This window comes from Manacus vitellinus, unplaced genomic scaffold (genome assembly GCF_001715985.3).
Source record: "Manacus vitellinus isolate BGI_N305 unplaced genomic scaffold, ASM171598v3 scaffold_30_pilon, whole genome shotgun sequence".
In the NCBI taxonomy this organism is placed as follows: Eukaryota; Metazoa; Chordata; class Aves; order Passeriformes; family Pipridae; genus Manacus; species Manacus vitellinus.
In genome coordinates, this window is record NW_021940291.1 from 3,225,987 (window position 1) to 3,248,595 (window position 22,609).

Here is a 22,609-nt window from a genome sequence, read left to right on the forward strand (position 1 = left end):
TTTTGTTCCTAGGAAATCATAAAACTCTGCCTCCTTTAAATAAACAGCCATATTACCAGAGCTTTGGGATCACTAACACTTGACAGTGAGCCTTCCAACACTAAAAATAATTTTAATTGTTTAAATTCCAGAACTAACTTACACCAGGAAGCAGCAGAAAAGTTCACAACCTCAGAAGTTACACACAGCAGAATAGCAGAGAATAAGAAGTTTATATGATCTGAGTTGCCAGCCATATAGTGCTGCTGAAGGTAGCCACTGGTTTTGAAGGGTATCTGCCAGGTCTAGGAGGGTGAGTTTTTGTGATTCTGAAAATACTCACCTCCAGGTAATTTCAAAATCTACCTCAGCACTGCACTTTTTCACCACAGTACCATATTGTGACTTGGATTAATTACAGGTTCCATTTCATGTGAACCATTTGACATTTCATGTTTCTGAATGATTAGGTAAAACTCCAGAATTCTGAGTAGCAACATTTTATCATGACATAGAAATATCTACACATCAATCAGTACGAGTCCACAGACTTCAACTGAGCTATTTCAACCCAGATAAAGTGAGGCTCTGGATTCTACTCTTTGTTTTGAGGTGGCTCACAAGGTATAAACAATAATTTTAAAGTGATAATACTCAAAACCTTCAAGCTATGTGCTCAAGAAACTAAATCCCATCAAAAACAGCATATCTTAAACACACTGTTATTTTTATATTCAAAAATCTCTCAACAATACAGTGTTTGATTTCAAAACACAACAGAAGTTCATCTGCACATTATCAACATAAATTCCCAAAGCTTTAAAGATCCTTTTGAGGGAGAGAATATTGAAAATTCTGCCTATAAATGAAGAAACACATTTCCCTCAGCCAAATAATCAAATAAGAGCTTAGATAACTGAAAAAATATGTAGATAAACCCAGTTCTGCTGCACTACAGGGATTGAATCACACTTTGCTATTTTGGCTTTATTATTGTGAGGTATTAGACCTTTGGCTCCACTTGCCTCTTGGTTTAGCATTTATTATGACTTCAGCTGACAAAATCGAGCTGTAAGCCGTCACAAGTTGGATACTCACCCTTTGACAATTAACATTCTCCAAGTAGAATTCTGCTGAGCAGAAAGCCTCAGCAGATTTAATTACTCAATCATTACTGAAGGTTGTCATTTATTTTTGCGCACCAAAAGATGCACATCTGTCTGTACTCACCCTGGTGGGCAGACACAACCCGACACACAAGGAAGGTGTGCTGAGAAAGTGAGATTTAGCAGCTGATTTTCACAAGTTCTCTCTCTGCTGAGTTCAGGATCAACTTGTGGATTACTTGTGCAGTTAATATAAATCTGTCCAACTGGGCAGTTGTGTGCTGGGGGAAAAATTGACAAACACATTGATCTTCATAGTCGAAATTTTGTATCCAGTAATATTAATAAACATCCAATTGCCTCTCATTCCTAAACATAGTTAACTTCATAGAACATCTATAAGTCTCATATATAATACTGAAATTAATATATTCCTTTAGTAAGGGACATGACTTTCTAAATGGTTAGTCAGGAATCAGTCCAGACATGCAAAGTACTACGAACAGAGAAACATATTTCAACAGAAAGAAAAAGATACAAAGAATCTGAGAACTAGATATGACTTTCCATGCTGGAGCACTGACCATGAATAAAACAACTCTCTTGCAAAATTGCTTTAGGGCTGCACTGAGCATACCGTGTACACAAAACAGAAATGCCAGAAGTAGTCTCAGCATTTTAAATTGATTTTGATTGGTTGTTGGGGTTTTGCTTACTTAATTATTTGTTAAGGAGAGAGGTCCTGGAAAATTGTAAAATTGGTAAAACCACCACCTTCAAGTGCATGGGGAATTTCTGATCAAAGAGTTGGCAGTTCCAGAATGGAAACCTCAAATAAATAAATGTTATTCCCAGTGAAGTAAAACACACGTCATAACACAAGTATGGACCATAATACTTAATGATATATGAAATATACTGTAATAGAAAAAGCACTTGTTACATTGTATTGCAAAGTATGACAAAATAAATATTTTTTTTTCATATTTCTGTTACTCAGAGTTTGTGGAGAGAAAGAAAACATATTGGTAAAAAATTAATGCCAGTATTCAATTCCTACACTCATGTTTTATGGGGCAAAGTAAATTTTTGTTTGCCCTACCGAAAGTCTACTGTTTATCACGCAGCTAAGCTTATCTGCATTAGCAATCTAAAAAAAAAAAATATATTTTAAAGCACTGGGGAAAAAAGTTGCTCAGATTTAACAGTATTTTGAACAGTTATACTGCTGCTTTGCACCAGCCTTGTTTTCAAATACACAGCCATATAATTTCTAAATTATGGATCCTCTCCTGGAAGTTATTAATTTGTACACATTGCACAATCTTCTACTACAGGCAAGAGGTTCCACAGGGACTGGAGAATATGTATTTATTGGACTTGAAGTATCTTTTACCTCTCTTCACTCACCTATTATGTTGTTATCACAATTCATTACTCCATCACTGCAATGGCTGCAATAAAAATATACAGAGACATAATGAGAGCCGGGAAGATCTGAAATATTAATGTTTTCTATTTAATAATGAACTATGCAGTATAAGTCACTACAAAGTAACTGTATAAATGTTTGCACTGAACATTAGAAATGTGGATAAAGTGTGCATTGCCTTAACACACGAAGAATATCAGTTACACTTCGAACTTTTGCTTTATACACAATGTTATTATGAGTTAAGATACCTGGCCTGACAAAAGAATACATACAGGAACATACCACTATACTGCTCCCTAAATATCAATGCAGTAATAATAAACCAAGCCACAAACTTAAAAAAATTGTTATTATCTTAAACAAAAATGCAAGGAGCAATAGCAAACTAAACCCTAAACACATATATGCACAGGATACAGCAAGTTCTGGGTATGTACTCATATATGAATATTCTTAACACTCCATTTTTCTCACCATAATCACAGAACTCTGCTAAAAAGCAAGCTACTAGTTTAGGTGAAAATCTTGATGACACCAACAGTTCTTAAGTTCCCACAGCTGAAGGCAAAACCACAATGTTGAATATAAAAAAATCACAAGTTATTGTATCTGCAACAATATTTTGTACTAGAGCGACTTTTACCCAAGCACAACACAGTAACAGCAGACTGGTAACTTCTCTCAACCACTAGCATGAATCACAAACAGGTATCTACCGGCAAATATCTGACAAGATCATGGATTTCCATCTAATTTATAACAAAATGAATGTTTCAATTACTTTAATGTTACTGGCTCACAGAAGGAAACAGTGAAGCAATTGCTAAATTTCATCCTCATGCTGTCTCAAAGTAATTTTGCTTCAGCAAAATAAGAATCTGAAATCACAGCCTACTGTGGCTATTATCAGAACCACCTGGAACTACAGTTCATAATCAGAACCTAAAAAATTTCAAACAATTCCAAGCTAATCAAATACTCAAAATAAAAATTTTCAGCTACTCTATCATAAAGTTCTAGCATGTTTACCCACTCACATATGCAAAATACCACACAGACAGGAACAGACAAAACATTTTTCCCCCTACGTGAAACAGTTCAACACTGCAGAAAACTCAACCCTAACAAGATACTCTATGCAGGGAAGCACCGAGAAACCTAACACTGACTGCTCCTGTCCAATGCAAGCCAAAATGGTCCAGTACTTTTACAAAATGGTAGCAGCTCTGGTTGCAACTTGTTGTCAGGGAAAACTGAAGCAGTACTGGCTTCATTTCATGTCCTGTGCTTCACTAGAGAGCCTGAGCCCATGAACTCCAGCACTGTTCTTCCATTCTTTGCAATGGCTGAGACATCCCCAGTGTCCTTACAGCTAGTCGGTAGATTCAGAATCAAATTCTGCATGTGCCACAGCCATTCTGTAAATACTTTTGGAGTTTTGTTTGGACCCCAAAGCCCTGCAGGGAAGTTCTCGAGGACTCCACAGTACAACCCAGGCGACAGGCAAAGCAGCACCAAAGGCAACACTGCACCCAGCCTTTGCACAGCCCCACATGCAGAATGGGCTGCCTGACACTCTCCAGGAAATCTGCCCTAAGGTAAAAATCAGCCAACTTGATGATTAAGATATAGATTTATTAATGATCAGTATTTATGAACTGCTGATAAAAGTGAAAATGAGTCTAAGTGCCCCTATTGCAATAGGTGTCCGAAAAAACCAATCTCTTATATGGCCTTTACAACAAACCAAAGTATTATGCTGATAATACTTGTGATATCCATCACAGACATTATTTGTTCTGTTCTGCTTTTAGTTAAGTTCTAAAGAACCTCTGTCAAATATGCATAGAAAACAGGTGTACCTTTACTCTGTGTGTTTCATTAAAAAAAATACCAAAAGAACAAAACCCAGCATTCTAGCCAGAATGATTTGACAGAACTCTTAAAGTGATACCATTTAGTCACATGAAAACACAGTTTTGTATCTTACCATTTGCCTAAAGATGTCATAACATTTTCTCCAGGGGGATAGTCAATTCCTTGAAAATAACATGGACATTCATTTCTGGAGTAGAGAAAAAACATGAAACTGATTACCCAAATTGAAGAAAGAAAAAAAAAATTCCCACTGACATAATTGTTGTTCAAATTTCAATTGGTTGCTTTGTTGGTTTTGGTGAAGTATTTTTTGTTGGCTGGGGGTTTTGCAGTTGGTTGGGTTTTTTTAAAAAACACGAAATCGGTCTCAATACTGCCATATAACTCAAGCACATCCAAACCAAATCAGTAAGAAAGCAGAACCTTATGTTTCCTATCTTTCATATATCAAAAAATCAGACAAAATGTAACAACTGGTGTTGATGATGTTGGACGAGTGTCCATATTATAGAAAAGCTATTTTTTAATCAATACAGACATAAGTTCTGTATCATTCTAAGACCCTGACAAGTTTACAGATGCATGCCATCTACAACATTACATGTTTATTAGCTTTTCACTCTGACTTGCAAATGCAGTGGTCTAAAAGAGCGAGTGTGACTATCAGAACCGCAACTTTACCTACCTCTGTACACATCGTTCAGTCTTGGAGTTCAAATACATTCCAGAGGGACAAGCACAGCCTTCAACACAATCACTGCTGCATGTCTCTGGCACAGACAGTGCTTGGCAGGTTCTGCCACAGGTAGATACACAAGTACTGTACTCCTTTGTATCTTCACATGAAAGAGCTGTCCAAATGAAATGAGTCTCTCAAATTACGGTGCAAGAGACTCAAGGACCTCCCAACACTTTTCTGATAAACATCTCCATTCTTTCACTCCCAATCACATTAAATTCCACTAAAATTGCTACCTTGGCACTATGTGGTGTAAACTACACAGATGTAAATCCACAGTAATAACAAGTGCGATGAGCCTGTGCAGTTAATCCAGATTTTCACTGGGGAAACTGAACAACTGAAGCCTTTTTACCTCTTAACTCTGAAAATGCTTAGCCCTTGTGCATGGGCTTTTGGAAACCCAGAGCATCTTAAATAAACTGTTGAAACTGGGGAAACTGAACAACTGAAGCCTTTTTACCTCTTAACTCTGAAAATGCTTAGCCCTCGTGCATGGGCTTTTGGAAACCCAGAGCATCTTAAATAAACTGTTGAAAGCAATACATAAAATGTATATACTTTGCAGATGTTGCACAATACCATCTTAAAATTTCTTTTATATATCTTTATCTATCTATCTATATATATATATGTCTCCTACGCTACTAGAAAAAAAAAATCTGAAGTTCTTGAAATACTAAAAAGATTCACATATTTTAAACCCTAGAAGCATGAATTTTAGAATATATTACAGGAAAACTATACTTGCTTCTAGAAAAGTAAAATAAAATCAAATGGTTCAAATGACTCATTCAGTCATAGTGGGCATGGTCATTCATACCAAAATGAATGCAAGCAAGCCAGTTTTTCAGATATACATACAGAAATTTAAACTGGACCAACTTTCCTATATCATCTTTATCATGCATTACAACATGGATAATGTTGTGACGTGTGTAATGATGTGACAACTGCTAGATCTTAAATTCTTGAACGTTCCTTAGAAAAGCATTGTTAAACCTACTGAAACATCAGGGGTACAAATTTCAGGTTGTTTTATAGGGTTTCCAATTCTATAATTTTTAAAAAATGTACGTGAGGGCACTACATGTCCTATCAATATCTTTTCATCACTAGAAGTTAATATAAAGGAAAAAGCTTAATAATATTATCCCACTCCTCTACTTGTGAGGCTTTATAGAGTAGATACAATATGTCACCTTTGGCTACCTTTATAATATTTATATTCTTCTATTCATTTCAAACTACACGTCAACAATACCAATTTTCAACGCTTACTTAAGCACTCTGTGTATTTCAGCGTCACTGACAGTAAGAGTATAAGCTAAGACAGACTGTCAGACAGCAGTCAGTTGGCAGTAATCCAACTAAAACTGCTAAACACATCACCATCATTTTTCACCTCATTCATTTAAAGAATTAGATAAACCTAGCACCTCTGAGGAAATGAACAAATCTATATATGCAGCTCATGAATAATATCTACATGATATGAAATACGCAATGGCATATAAGAGATTCAGACATATTCTTAATTCTGTGTACATTTCAAGCCCTCCAACTACTTAAAAATAAAATCTTTGCAATGTTTAACAAACCAAGAACTAAAGAAAGTAAACTGTAAAGGAGCAATCCTCTAAGAACACTGGTATTAAATTCTGTCCGGACAAAAAAGAACCTTGTCCTGTGTGCAAAAGATCATGCTGGGATTAATCCTCTTCTCATTTAAAAGATTATATTAATTTAATTTTATTTTCCAAATGTCATTCTAAAGTCCTCCAACAGTAACTATTTAAGACCAGAAGTGAAAGGAAACTCACCACATTCTGGGACAGCTCCTCTGAAATTTATTACAACTCCGAACCTTCGGCAATGATGAGCGTAATGGGCCAGAGCAGAGCAAAAACAAGTCTGTCCACATTTGCAAGTGTCTCTTCTGCACTGCTCAAAATAGGGAACAGGACTCAAATAGGGGTAGCATGGAGCAAAAAGATCTTTCGTAAGGATGCTACAAGCTTCCGCTGCATAAGAGGCTACACAAATAACAGATTAAACACTGTTTCAGTGAAGGAGTTTAAAAAGACTTGGAACAAAAAGTGTTTTCTATACAACGCAACTGGTCATGGTTATGTACTTCTGCCATGTAATCTTTTTATCTTTGATATCTATACAACTGTACAGTAGAAAAAAAAAAGTTAGCTGCTCATAGTGTTGAGCTTGTCCTTGGTATGATTTTAAGGTATTCAGAAAACTTTACAATATGCAGACAGTGCCTACAGTCAAGTCTTCTACCTTTAAACTCATTCATGGAGTTCAGTTAGGCAACAGGTGCTAAAAACTAACCAGTGCCTTTGGCAAACACATATTTCATTACACATCACTTTAGCTTAAGTCATTCCCAATAAATACTTCAATAGGTCAGTATTGTAAAGAATAATCTATTACCCATTGCTTCAGTTGCATAAGGCTGCACCCAGCACCAGAGCTGCTGGTTTGTCACACAGGAGAGCAAGAGCAGTATCAAATAGCTGTGTAAGAAGCTCCAAACACAGCACTCACCTGAATATCTCAATTCTGAATGAATTAAATAGTTGTGCAATAGTGGTAAAAATAAATAATACGCTATTTTAGCATACCAATGAAGAGATAAATTTACCACCAAAAAGAGCATAATGTATAAACTAGGACTTCAAAATCCCTTTTCCAGAATTTCTGACTTCCTATACAGGCTAATTCTTTCTACATTCACGTCCAAACCCGTTACAAAGAATACAGCTTTTTAATACTGCCTATTGTATAAATACTCAAAAGACAGATGCTGTTGTAGCAAGAAGCATGATGATTCCCTAGCACTGCTGAAAGCACAGGTAAACCCTTAACATTTTACCTTTATGTCTCAACAGGTGTGTAGAGACAAAGACAACATGTGGTAGGAACTGTGAAATGGATATAACTGACAATCTACAAAGTTCATCATTATTAAAGGATGACTTAGTGACCATCTGTGGTCCTCATGGCATCAGCCACTAGCATATTTCCCCAACTGGACCCTTGTAGCTGAATCTAAAGATTGTCAGTGCATCAGCATTTTTCTCCTACTCATCCTCTTCAATGGTAGACAACTAAATCAAGCATTTAATTTTTTCAGTATTTTCAAAAGTGAATGCTGCAATAGTTTTTAGTTTCCATCTTAACTAGCAGCATCACCAATACTAGACATACTATCAACCTTTAATGCATGTCTAACTCAATAAAGCATAACTGAAAACCAGAAATAAAAAGGGGGTATTTCAAGTGCCTCTCCAAGTATCCTAAAATCCTTAAACAATACACAGTATGATTTCTTACAGGATTGAACTCGGCACATGCTACCTGTAAGTAATAATTATTTCAGTGGGTAGGACTGGTTATTCCTTTACCTGATCCAACTAGGAAAATGGGCACAGATGTACTAAGCAGAAAGTAATTTGCCAATAACAATTGGCCTTCACTGCCCACCTGCCTGCAGATGAATATCACAGGGATCCATTTGTGAACTATCATGCACAACAATGCACGCCGACGAAGTCTTCCACGTGTTTCCAAACAGCTCTGGAGTGCTTTCAGTTACTCCAACTGGAGATCTTTTACAAAACAGAGTTCAGTCAGAAAAGATACAATGAATGTACAAAATAGTCTCAGTTCTACCATATCGATTCAAGCTCCCCTTGCACTGCTCCATATTCTCATGCTCTCTCCTCTAAAGCACTGTCAGCTTAAGCTTCAGGACTCTTCTTTCTTTCCAGGCAAAGGCCCAGGAAGGAAAGACAAGATGTGAACTAGACCTGTCAAATACCTTTTAAGGAAGGAAAGATCAAAATAGACCAAGTTTCGTTTTTATAAGAGAGAAGGAGGATGCACCACTGTCTGTACTCTCTTATTCCTACTTTTGCTTCCCCAGTGATATCTGATCCATTTTTCTCTATCCTCTACCTATATTTTCCTGTCTGTTTCTGGGTAGCTGTATTTCCATGCTCTGTATTCTCTGCAAGGAAAAGGAAGGGAAAGAAATATAAGCATTCAGAAATATAACTGCAAAAGCAATTTAATAGATATCCATGAGGCCCAGGTAATTAGAGGGGCAATAGAAGCTGAATAATAAAGACTGTGATCAAAGTAACCAAGGCAGATTGTACAGGGAGAACGATCAAAACTGTGCATTTAAATAGGGGGTGTTTCAGTCTAAGGAAAAGAGTGCATTAGGCACACTATCAGTAGTATTTCTGCTGGTAAAATAGCTCAGTGTGGAGGTGTTGCAAAAGACACTACTGCCTATGGTAAGTCTCCCAAATCTGGTGTGGATCAGGGTTTCTTGTACACAAATCAAAATGCTTGTACACCATAGTCTGTGTCATATCTCAGCACAATTCGTAACTTCTCAAGTTTAAGGACTTTTTTCTGCAAATACCAAACTATTGAACAACTTCACACTTATATGAGAACAATCCAAAGACTGTCACCAAAAATACACTACCAAACTACTTGCCAAAGAGAAATATTTTAAGTATTTTACATAAATAATCTCTTTTTATTGAGATCTTGTTTATGTATTTCCTAGTCTCATTATAAATAATATTCTGATAATACTTTTTTAATCAGTAAGATAGATTTGTTCAAAATTCCACTGGTATATTTGTGTGTGTATGTGTGTTTCCAAATGGGAACTATAACAGAAAGATTTTTCATTTTTCAGTTACTCTTGATTTAGAAAAAAACCAACTGTTTTGAGAGAAAAAAGTTCTCCTACTCTTTCTTTTCTTATACTGGTAAAAGAAATATTCTGTCATGCTCTACATTCCTGTTCTTCTCCTAGCTCTACCTGGCTGCTCTAATCCCTCAGAAGCAAATTTGCTCTCTATTATCTCTGAGAAATATGTTGCAAAGAAGCTGGACAAACAGTAATCTTGACTATAGTGCTCAGGCAGCTCTGACCACCCTTCACTGCATCACAAGGAAGAGAAGCTCAGGCAACAGCCAACTCCTGTTGCTGACCTGCAGGCACTGAACAATGGAGGCTCTGTCAGAGGCAGCAGGTTAGAAACTGCAACAGAAAACAGGAGCTGGAAAAAGAGAGGCTTGCAGGGAAGTAGAAAGTTCCTTATGTAGGTCACTTCATATTTTGGACAAAACCTTTCCGATATATTAGCCTTTGAGTACCTTACATATTTCACTGTATTTTCATATTAAATTATTTTAAGCAAAACCTGGCTTGATATCATGCAGATTTTCTGTTAGCAAACTAAAGCCTACTATCTATCTCACTAATGGAAAACTGCAAAATAAATTATTCTTGCTATCTATCCATTCAGCTTCAGTGCACACTTGATCTACCACTAGCTGTAGACATTCATATACTGGAAAATAGAAATCTTGCAGCTATTCATACAAAAAATCATCCTCTGTATTCCCATTGAAGGTCCCACAAAGGCCCATGGTATCTTCCTTCCACCGTTCATCCACTTGAAGGTAAAGCCTCAGTCCTTCTCTGTCGTACAGGATCTGTAATCCAATGTGTGTCTTTACTTGCAGAAATACAGAGGACAGTTTCCGTATTTCAAATAATTCTGGTGAGTAAAAACAGATTGTTGAAAGGCAAAAGAAACCTGCTTGTAATTTACATTTTGTTTCTTGTCATTTCACTGGTTTTGGTTCATATAATTTTTATCTAGAGTTTCATTTTTTCTTATTAAGACCCTGTTTTCCCCTAATCATTGATTTCTCATGCAAGGTTACACTGATTCAAACTTTTAAGAAGAAAACAAGAAACTTGTGAGAGTCACCACTTTTTTTAAATGCATCCAGAGTTCACTGAAATGTTCATGAAAGTAAACTAAATGAAATCAATTTAAAGATACAAACACTGCAGACCACTTCTTGTAGACAAAGTAATCCTGGCACCAGGCACATGCTTCTTATATTAAAGCCTATACATCTTGGTGAAATTCACAAAGACCCAAGGTCTTGCAGACATCAAATGTACTAATGATTTCATTAAAAAGCTCTCATTAAAGCTAAGGTTAAATCTCACAGAACACAGTCACATATTTGTAAGTAGAATAACATATCTTGAGAGGGAGAGATTTAAAAGAAAAAAAAAAGGACCAAAATAAATTTTTTATCTGAAAATCTGTAGTTTATCTGTAAGGGGCAAGAGGGCTCCTTTCACCTACATTTACTTGAGTTGCTTACCAAAAAGGGAAAAAGAGATTATTCAGTTCAAGAATCAGAGAAAATAATTCCCCCTCAGAAAAGAACTAACCAACCTTGCAAGTGTAAGGGGTGGCATGTGGACTTGTTAGAACAAACACAATCTTAACCTAAGAGTCACCAGCCCAACACAGCTAATGTACAACTCCTATTACATAAAAAGTATGTCAGCAGTCAATTGGCAAAACATTCATGAAAAATTAACAACATTAATACTAAACTATGCCATTTAACTTCAGTATGTTAGCAATATTGACAGTAAACAAATGTCAATAAAATATTTCTTTACTGTTTGATAAGAATTATATGCTTATATATCATTCCTTACCATCTGCATAAGGTAGGTTAATTTTGTATTGGTCATATATCAAAACATCTCCTGAATGAGTCAGAGTCACTTGCCTCTTGGGATCCTGCTTAAGAATAAGGCTGACTGATTGGATACATGATCCATCCTGGTTCTACAAGTAAGAGGAAAACAAACAAGTAAAGGTGTACTTAGTGGGGACTGAAAATTTTAAGTTATACCTTGCTTCTTAGCAGAGTGCACTTGTAAAACATACAGGTTTACAGCTAAGTAAGAAAACTTAGTATTTTGAATGATTTCCCATACATGTTTAACAATAACTCTAATCTGCTATGCAAATACAGCTCAAAAGCGGGATTTGTAAAGAGAAACGGAAACAATTCTCACATAGCTTAGTACCAAGACATCTGCAGTTCATGGAACCCCCTGATTAAAGACCCACTGAGGCTGAATTACTGCTCACAAACAAGGCTGCATCATCTGTAGAGCAGTGCACCGAAATCCAAGTCTGTACTTTAAAGTGTTCTGATATACCCAGGTTCTTTTAAAGCATATTTAAGATACGAAATTCTTTTGAAGGTAAACAATAATGAAAGACAGAAGTATCTTGTGAATCATTATTTAAAACAGCATATAAGTTGATTATTTCTGAGAGGAGTTGTGGAGTATGTTCATAAGCTCCATGGATGAATATTGGTAAAAGAAAGGCAGCACCGTGGAGCATACAATTTCACAACATCCAACAGGCCTGACTTGTTTATTGTTACTACCATTTACTACCATGCTTATTCTTATTTTCATTTCACTTCTCTAAGTCAAAATGACACATAGATGTGAAAAGGAATACTGCATTGCAGTCCAGATAAAACATACTAAAAAAAAACCCCAAACTAAATCATCCTTGCTAGGTATTTCTACATCCACCCTCTTCAGTGGAACCAACAGCAGCTAACTGACTGAAATTCTAAAAAACAGAAGTATTTAGAGTTATGTGCAAAGTTTCATAATATAAAAAAGCTACATGCCCTACAGAAAGAAATTTCAGAACAGCTTACAGACCAAGAATTGAATTCAAGTTAACTGCTTTCTTCAAAACAAGTCACCTATTGTGTACTTACTCTAAGTTTTTTAGGTTGGGGTTTTTTTCACTCAGTCAAGTACTGAAACTGATGGGCACCTCAGTGAAGTCCCAAACTACTTAACTGTTACTGTAGTCATCTTCAACTAGACATCACACCACATGTGGAAAGCAGCACAAGTCTGAGGACTACTGAATATTGAACACTTGCAACACGCCACAGCAGCAAATACACTTTTACCAAATAACTTGGAAACAAGATGGACAGATGACTAACACTAATCAATCCAATTAAAGTTTCCAGGACAGGACTTCCACCTTCTAGAGTAAATACAGGTACTTTGGCTTTCAATGCCAATGTGGGAAGATGCTTGTTAAAGCAGATTAACAGATTTTTCTTAAAAGAATTTAAAAAATTAAGTAGTGATCAAATTAAAAGAAAAATGTTCTATCACAGAGAATCAGGCAGAGAGGTGGATTGAGAGATGACTTGAACTATACCATGCCAGCATTCTGTAATTGACCTTGCTACATGTTGAAAGACACCATAATCCCAGTCCACATTCTACTTTCCCCTTACTCTAGCAAAAAATTAATTTTCTGCCACTCCTGCTACCCTCAAATCTCTCTACTATAGCTTCTGAGACATGAGCATATTTACACTGGCTTGGTGTAGCTGGATAAAGCTGAGAGACTGTCCATTCCCTGCCATCTACAGACGAAACAGGGAAGCACTCAACTGCTGTTTCTTCTGTTCAGCCTCCTTCCCTGCAAGACCTTGTAAACATTCAACAGGTATTCAAGAACAATGACAAAAATTGGGTCTGAACAAGTACTGTGACCAAAATGACCATTTTACTCTCATCTCAATTATGCATCCTCAACATCTCATAATGTCATAACAAAAATATCTCTATTATTAACACCTTTTTCAGTACAACCCCCAAACAGTCTTATATACAGAACATATACAGACATGTCTGAAATGACTTGGTCAAAGAGCATTCTAGGTCTCACTGCAGAAAATTTCCCATTGATTGGGTCTGGAACGGTGCTGCAGTCCAGAAATATTCAGCATAGGTATGGGAGGCTGCACTGTTCATCTCCACTGCCTTCAGTGAAGGCGTAACTAATGATGAAACTGTGAAATTTTAACAATCTTCAGTGCTGAAAGAGGGACTGAAACAGATACAGTTAAAATGACCTTTGGACAGTTGCACAAACAGCAAAATTATACAGTGAATAGCACCATTCACAGAGCAAAGAGATTACAATGCTCAATTCACGGATTTACACTTTTATTCAACTCTGACTTTCACTGGGACTTGTTTAATACAGGGCAAATGTTGCCCTGCTTGATGAAAACCATTACTAGAGCTGCAAAGATCTCTGAACACTACCACGTGGATTTCACAGATGCTGAACTAGCAAAGAGAGATCATTTGTCAGCTCTTCAAGTACCATGGACACATAAATACACACAGTAGTATGCAAAGATTAAAAACCACATGCAGAATTTCCCTGTCTCTAGAGACTAATTCAATAGTGATCTTTTACCAACAGCTGAAATGATAAAATGAAACTAGCAAATGAAAATAGCAAATTATAAAAATAACTAGAGATATTTCATCAGCTCAATCAGCTCTTCTGGACTGACAGTGAAGACAGACATCTGCCTTGTGAAGTCAAGCCTTGTAGCATATCTTGCTGTCTTGCCTCTTTACTTAAGAAATTAGGTTTCTGTGCATTTCATTCAGAAACAATGGCTATAAACTGATGACACTGTTGGCTTTTTAAGAAGTTGAAGATAAAAGAATGGCAGGTGGCATGCATAGGAGACCAGAGCCAAGAAAACAACCCTCCATAGCATATACATTAGTACAGGATATCAACAAAAGCTTTATTATTCCTTCGTGCTGAAACTGAAGGAGAAATTCAGCCTGACAATTGTTCTCTGTTCCAATGAACTGTTTCTTTCACAGCACCGCCCCTGCCAGCTTTCAGCAGGTGTTTTCACAGGAATGGTCATTTCTCTCACTAGACACTTTAAAAAAAAAATAAAAAAATCTATATTCAGAAGACCTTCTCATCATACAAACTACAAAGCCAGCTAGGTTGTCACCTGAAACTCAGATAAGGTTAAGCTGTGCTGATCATTTGACTGGTTCTCCTTCCAAAAAGTGCTTAAACAAAATTTCACATCGTTTTCAAATAACTTGTTGCCTGATGACTGTTTATGTCACCAGCTCTAAGGCTTCAGATGACTGGATTCTTTGTGATTCAGAAAGCTAAAATCTCCCCAGGTATTTTCTTTCCACATTTTTTAATCTGCTTGAATAAGATGGGAGTGATAAGGCTTTTTTAAAGAAGCACATAAAATCTCAAACCATCAAGAAATATGAGATTCCACATTACAAATCTTTTAGCTTCCCATTTCAATTCATTAATTTTTATAAATGGGAAAAAAGATAATGGACAGTGCCTGGGGAACTGAAAAGCACTCTTCTGCCAAGTGGTACCAGCTAGTTGATAATTAGACACTCAAATAGCTGCACTGAAAAAAACCCACATTCTTGCCTTATACTACACAAACTGTTCTCACTACCCTCTTACCACTTGTACACTGATAACTAAGTTAGCCCTGGAATATATCACGTAATCCTCTGACCACACACCTGACTGTTAACATCCAGAATGCTTCACTCAAACCTCTGTAAAGGCCTATACCTATTAGGGACTGATCAGGTTACCTTTGTTAAAGGTTATGTGAAGCCCCACACGTAGTAAAAGCCAAGAGAATCTGTTTTTTCACCTACAAACCATTTTGACACAGAGACACCATTAAGCAGAGCTCCTAAGTCAGGGTGAAGAAGAAAGCAGGAGTTACTACAAAGCACTTTGCAGTCTCACCAGTGCTGCAGAAAGCCAACTAACTCAGTTTTCACTTTCCCCAGCAAAAAGTAACCACAACAACTAAACCAAAAGGCACAATTCTGTCTGTTTTGCACACAGAATAACTGTTCTGTAGCACAAGGAATTAGACACATATTCATACCCCGCACATTACCACAATAGGTGTTTGCTCCAGACCTCTGTTGTTCACTGATGGGATTTTCAACAGGTCAGGTTGGAAGGTTCCTCACTGTGGGCTTCTGCAAGAAGTCATTCAGGCCTCAAGTCTGATTTGATAAAAGCGCTGCCCAGAGTGTTTCTCTGGAGATTTTCTTTGCTTTTCTTCAATGACATAGTACAGTTATACTATATACAACCACCTTCCTCAAGCTTCTTGGACTCCACAAAATTCTGAGAATATGACACTGACTGAACAGATTTATGGCTATGTTTACGTTTTGTTTCAAAGCTCTTATTTTTATTTTTTTTCTTCTAGATGATAGTAACTTAATCAGCTCCTCAGGATTCCAAACTTAGCCCAGAATGAAGCTACTTAAACTTATTAAAATAAAAACAAGCTAAGCCAAATATGCACTTGAAGTGGGGAATTGTAACACTAACCAAATATATTGTATCTTGAAACACTCTAAATCTTCCCATAAGCAGGAAATATTAGCAGGATCACTAGATTCTTCCCAATCCAAAGAACAAGGCACGCGGAGGTTAAAGCCTAGAAGTTCTTTTAATGTGCATGTCCTTGCCAAGATCTCATTTCACAGCCCCCACTGTAAAGCTTCTACCTCAAAGAGCTAGAGGCTATTAGAGTATTATAAAGCAGCTGTATTTGCAACACAAGAATCCACTTTTTCAACAGTGGTAACTTCTAAGCCCTGTCACATACCTCACCTGGTGTCTTTAGACACTTCTCCTAGGAACCATAGAAGAGATTTACTTGAGTATCATCTAGCTTTAAAATATATTTCATTGCTATCCAGTTAAGCTATCTTTCTTGCCTCTCAACTTTTATCACTGAGATGAGGGGATTCCCTGCACTCAGTCTCCCATCTCTTACCTGGATCGCAAATACATAATTTCTATTATAAAAAACTTGCCACTGCCACTTTCAATAAGAATTCTTTCTGCTTAAATGTATTTTCTGTCATACAGAGAAGTAGGATTTAGTGCAATGTGCCTTTAGAAAGCGTAGCATGACAACTTATTTTTCTTCCCAAGGAAATCTCAAGTGCATGAACAATATAAGCTGCAGAGAAGAGTGACTGCAATCATTAATGTAAAAGGACTTGCAGGATCATATATTTATTTAGAACACAAAAGAAAATTAATACAATGAAACATAAGTAGCTACCTCCACAGAAGTACAAAGTAATAGCACTAAATCTGATTTTATGTGAATTATGTAACAATATAGGTCTAACATATAGTAAGTAGGTGGTCTAGAATTACAGCAATGTTATGTTTAAGGCGATATACACTTCAAATACCTGTACAGTTGCTTTTAAATAAAAATCATTACAGAAGACCATTAGAGACAGAAGAGAACTCTGGCCAAGATACAAAATCTTTTCCCTACTGCAAGTCCAGCAACTTAGTAAGTAGGCATCCACATTGGTATCATGACCCTAACACAAATGTGGGCCAAATTCTGCCCTTACAAACACATGTAGAACTCAGCCAGTGAGAAAAGCCTGATTCCAGAAAACGGCTCAACTCAGTCAACTATGCTTCTCATCCTATCAAGACTGTAATGAAAATGTAGTCAAAAAATCTTACCAGTGTTCCATACCTCACACATAGCTTTTTAATACATGCTCAGAAATCCACACACACAACAAAGTAAAGAGAACAGGTCTTGGATATAAGGCAGATGAAACATTTGGCAATTTCTGTGTACAGTACCAGAAACCTTCAAATATAAAGTAGGAGCACCCTTAATATCACCTTTAGTAGCACTGTTAGTATCAGCTACCTACACACACATGGATGTTTGGTTAAAAACAACTGTAAAGGCTACCAGCTTAGCAACATTTAGACAAATGCATTTATATAAACAAATCTGAGAGAGCTGACCAAAAACCTAACCAAATGTTTTCACATCAACATAAGTAAAAACAAATTTCAAGTTGCAAGAACAAAGACAAAAGAGAAATCTATATTGAAGACATAAAGCCATTCTTCCTTCAAGCAATAATAAGCAGTAGTCTTTGTGCTGGCTGCAAGTTCAAAAAGATGTACCCAGAAAGCTCAAGAAAAGAAGTCATCATCCAGGGTGTGCTGCATGAACCCCCACATGTTATTGAATGACCTCAGTGAACAGTGAATCAGAACACTGGCATAATCTTTCCTATTGTCCCAAGTGAACATGAGAATTTATGTACAGACTTTCTCTGCTCTGTTGCTGTCCAACTACATCATTACAGAAAGTTGTTACTACTATTTATTACAGGCAGTTGCAGGTAGCTCGTTTGCCTTTTTTTTTTTTTATGCTTTTTCCACAAAATAATAGACGCTTGAAGATATAAACACTATAAGAAAATTCTAAGACTTACCTGTCCACAAGGAGCATTTTGCAAGGATACGGTAAATGCTCCAGACGTACGGCTCTTGGCTAGAATGTACTGGCAGGGAGCTTGGAAAGTGTATTTGCGCCCATCAAAGGTCATGAAATGAGTGTCTCCTGAAACCGAGCATTCAGCTGACAAACACAATAAGTAATGCATTTAAGTACGCAGCAAGGACAGTGCACTCACAACAAGTACTACTGCTGTGGGGTTTATACACTGTGATAATATTCTATAATTTATGAAATTATATTCATATTACAACCAGGCACTAGGAACATAGTTAAAGAGCTGAACCTTATCCTTGCTTTTGTAACGGGGTTTGTACCTGATGCCTGGCTGGGATACCTCAACAACTCTTCCCCCAAGAAGCAGCAAAAATATGTGTAATCCTTACATTGTGGGTATTTGATTTGTGGCTCTTAAAACTGATTTTCAGAAACATTAAGCACTCCCACTGTTAACTGATAAGCCAGCAACACTGAGTAAAATAAATTAAACTTGCCGTAATGATGTCAAGTGAGGGTTGCAGTGGAAAATTTGGTTGAAGAAAATAAATGACCAGGTAGTGTCATCTACCAGAGACATTATGGTGATGTATGGGCTGCACTAAGCTGGAAGGCAGATGCCTGCTATTTAGATCAGTTTAATATTTAATCTACTTAGTCTGTAGATGCATTTATATGTAGATGGAAATAAAATGCAAATTATGTTGTGAAATATCATAATATTTTACCTGAAGAATTCAGTTATCAAAGAGTTAAGTATTCAAGACTTTCACATACCCGGACACGTAAGATTTGTACAGATCCACTTTCCTCCAATGCAGGTGCTGAAATCAAAACAAAAAGGTTTCATACTTTTATTTTGTGAATTACATACAGTTGTCCCTCAGTTGTTCTTCCTGGATTTCTTCTCTGTGAAATGAGCACCAAGTGTCTTGCATCTTACAAAAGGGTACAGAGATATCACAGTCATTAGAATGCCTGAAAGCTGTGGCAAGAACTTATCACGAAGATACAATAAGCTGAAATTTCATCCATGCATCCAGCAACACTTTCATTTCATTTTAGCTCCTTAATAACCATTAAAAAAGTTAAGGAGTAATAAAACTGAGAAGAAAAAACACAAGCAATTTGAATCCTATGACTTAAAAATAGAACTCTTGCGGAAAAAAACGATGTGCATCTGCAAGCTCATCCATTTTCTTCAATAAAGGTGATCCAATAAAAGTCACTTTCTCTTCCTATGGATTTTTCTTTCAAATGTATAAAATTACCTTAGAAATTCTCAAAAACATCAGCTTAGTGTCACATTTACATTAGGCTTGTTGTGTCCAACTGAAATAGGCCTTGAAGAAGTTGCCTCTTATGACCACGAAAAGATGAAGTCCACAGCATAAAAAGCAAAACTACTCACCAGTTATTACATTCCTCATAAACCACCGAACCCATTTCAAAGAAACTTCCATGGTAGTCACAAGGACAGTCCATAGGTTTGACACACAATTCATTTTCATAAATTAAGCCTAGAATAAATAAAATAACAAGAAAAAAAGAGGAAATACCCCTACAAATGACTGACAGAGCACTACTAAGTATATTCAAGAACAACACAAGTAGTCTTGTATGTTAATATACTCTAGACTAGTAGTTAGTGACTGTCACCAAAAAAAAGGTGCATTTGAATTATATTTAATAAATTATATTACATGGATCAAATCACTAAATTGGCTGAGATACACTAAATATAGTATGAATAATAAATATTTAATACTGGGTGAGAGGGGGAGGAAACCACACACACAAAAAAACCCCAAAACTAAATACACAAGCCACACTTCTTTGAGTACCTCTGGCTTATTTTTTAAACACATTTACAAATCTTTGCCTGTTTTAAGGTCCTTATTTTACTGAAACAGGTTTTTGCTTTGGTGTTTTCTGGTTGGTTTATTATTTTGTTATTAGAGAGACAGAAGCTAAAAGGCTTTACAACCCATAAAAAGTAAAATGATTAATAAATAATAAAGATGATTAAACTTATAAATAATCAGGGTACATATAAGAGGCATGACTTGAAGATCCATGGTATAACTTCCTCTATCCTCTTTTATATAGACTTATGTACCCAAGAGAAGCCAGTAACTAGAGGAAAACTGGACATCAATGTCTATTTTGGTGAAGAGGGTAAAGTTTTGCTAGAGGCCACACTGTAAATACGTCACTTGCCAGAACCATACAACAGTGTGAGAACCTCAGTATGAAAACCTGTTTATGGCTACATGGATGAGTTTTACTTATGGCATGTTTTTGAGCTCTCCTAAGCTCTGTAACCTTGCAGGCAGTCTTCAGGAAAAAAAAATGCAGAAAAAAAACCAAAAAACAACAAGCAAACAAAACAACCCCAAAACCCAACCCACCAAAATAATCCTCCCTCTCCTCAAAAATCAAGCAGCAACCACCACAATCAAGAGGATGGCTGCCCTGTAACAAGAGAGTAAACACCATTTTTCATTCAAATTGTAGGTCTGTACAGCTAGAATGTGCATCTGTGCTGAAACCCATTGCTACTTGTTAGAAGGAGGAAAGGGCTGTTGTCAGTAAGGAAAATAAGGTCATTCATCCACACACCATTGGCACTTCATTTATAAAGAGCTCCTGGGAATGCTTTAATCTAGTCAGGCCATATAGAGACATAAACTTGGGGAAGAACAACCTCAAAGTAACATGGAATTAAACAATACGTATTTGAGAAGCAAAACTTACCATCTGGACAGTAGCATCCATCAACACAGGAAAGCTCACTGTCAATGCACTGTGATTGCTGATGACATGAAACAGGACAGCAGTTGATGCATTCATTGTAGGTCAAGGGTTCAGCACAGGTAATGACTAAAAAATAGAAACAGGTAGAGAAAAGGTATTGTGGTAACGCCTCAGGGTTTAAATAGATTGCTTATGTTTCTTTCAGGTATTTACTTTTTGGCAAGTCAACTGAGTATCTGTTGTCTAGAAAAATGGCTTTCATAACACACACACTCATGGAATTGATACATACTTATATATATTCACATTTTGTCCATTAAAGGTGCTTTAAGAAGGAACAATCTTAATTACACCAAGGGAGACTCAGAAATTTTCTCACAGCAGAGCTATTCAGATACTCAGACCATCACAGTCAGAACATCCATTAACAGAGATTTTTGGAATCATAGGGGAAATCTGTCCAGGACGACAAAGCAGTTTGGATCCTGCGTTACAGGTAGGTGAACAAATTACATAATCTCTTTCAAACTTACTTTAAGTGACTTATATAATGAAGACTTATGCAAGTGTAATTTAAATTTCTTTTTAAGACTCATGATACACATATCAGAAAGCCACGAAGATTTGGACATTTGAAAGAGCAGCTCTATGAAAATAAAAATGGTTAATCATCTTTAAAAATATCTCATTTAGTAAGAAGGTTCTTAAATCACATTGTAATAAGCTTAGTACTTTAAATACATTCAGTACAAATTATACACATGAAAGAGAAATCCCATCTCATTTATGTAGCCTTGAAGGAGTTGCATTCACTCGACAGTTTCATTAAGGGCTATATGAATCCAAAATAAGAGGAAGGACAATAAAGTAAAACTATGAAGAGCATCCTTTTTAAAATACAGCTGATAAGCAGCGCCTCTAAGTACGAAAGCATCTACGTACCACACTGCTCAAAGTGCTCACGCCATCCATGAAGTGGCTTTCCTGCCTGGGCACATGCTCTGGCATATTCAGTTAGTGCTCGACACCAAGTTGCATTATCAACTGCTGACCTTACACAAATAAAAATTGGCATATTATTTTCTACCTACATTCAAACATGCAATCATAACCTCATGAATGCTCCTGCATTGCGTACAACCATCTTGTTTGAACCTACTTTAAAACTGTACTGTGCTGCCGGTCTAAGTTAAAAGTCTTTAATGGATTAGACATTCTGCCACACTTGAAGACACATCATCAATATGAATATCAATATATTTGAGACCTCACACTAATTTCCTGAATAAATCCATGAAAGACAGACCTACAGCAGTATTAACAGACTTGAATAAAGGTCGTGAGTTTTATTAAAGGGTTAACACCCTGCAGAAAATTCACAAGAAAGTGTAAGATTTCCAACAGCAAGTCACAGTGGTACTGCAAATGGAAATTACCTTCTGTCCTGCCTGTTGATTTAACTGGTAAAAACTGCTTGGGCAAGGAGCATAGCAGATTATGATATGTTAGCATAAGTTCAAATAGTAATCAAATTTCTCTTTACAATGGATTACCATATGGCTTGCAGATGCCAAAAATGACCTTTTCACTATTACTTTTCAT

At 36.5% G+C, this 22,609-nt stretch overlaps 1 protein-coding gene across 1 annotated transcript in view; it reads right to left on the reverse strand.

Annotated features, from left to right (window-relative positions):
• OTOG (otogelin) overlaps window positions 1–22,609 on the reverse strand; it is a 100,343-nt gene that overhangs the window by 64,001 nt on the left and 13,733 nt on the right. The window contains exons 11-23 of the mRNA XM_025895467.2: window positions 21,950–22,059; window positions 21,008–21,133; window positions 19,662–19,770; window positions 19,028–19,074; window positions 18,231–18,376; window positions 11,715–11,847; window positions 10,566–10,743; window positions 8,639–8,763; window positions 6,961–7,173; window positions 5,084–5,249; window positions 4,511–4,585; window positions 2,496–2,539; window positions 1,210–1,366 (exon numbers count right to left, since the gene is read on the reverse strand). Coding sequence (XP_025751252.2) covers window positions 1,210–1,366; window positions 2,496–2,539; window positions 4,511–4,585; window positions 5,084–5,249; window positions 6,961–7,173; window positions 8,639–8,763; window positions 10,566–10,743; window positions 11,715–11,847; window positions 18,231–18,376; window positions 19,028–19,074; window positions 19,662–19,770; window positions 21,008–21,133; window positions 21,950–22,059 — 1,629 coding nt within the window. The remainder of the gene's footprint in view (window positions 1–1,209; window positions 1,367–2,495; window positions 2,540–4,510; window positions 4,586–5,083; window positions 5,250–6,960; window positions 7,174–8,638; window positions 8,764–10,565; window positions 10,744–11,714; window positions 11,848–18,230; window positions 18,377–19,027; window positions 19,075–19,661; window positions 19,771–21,007; window positions 21,134–21,949; window positions 22,060–22,609) is intronic.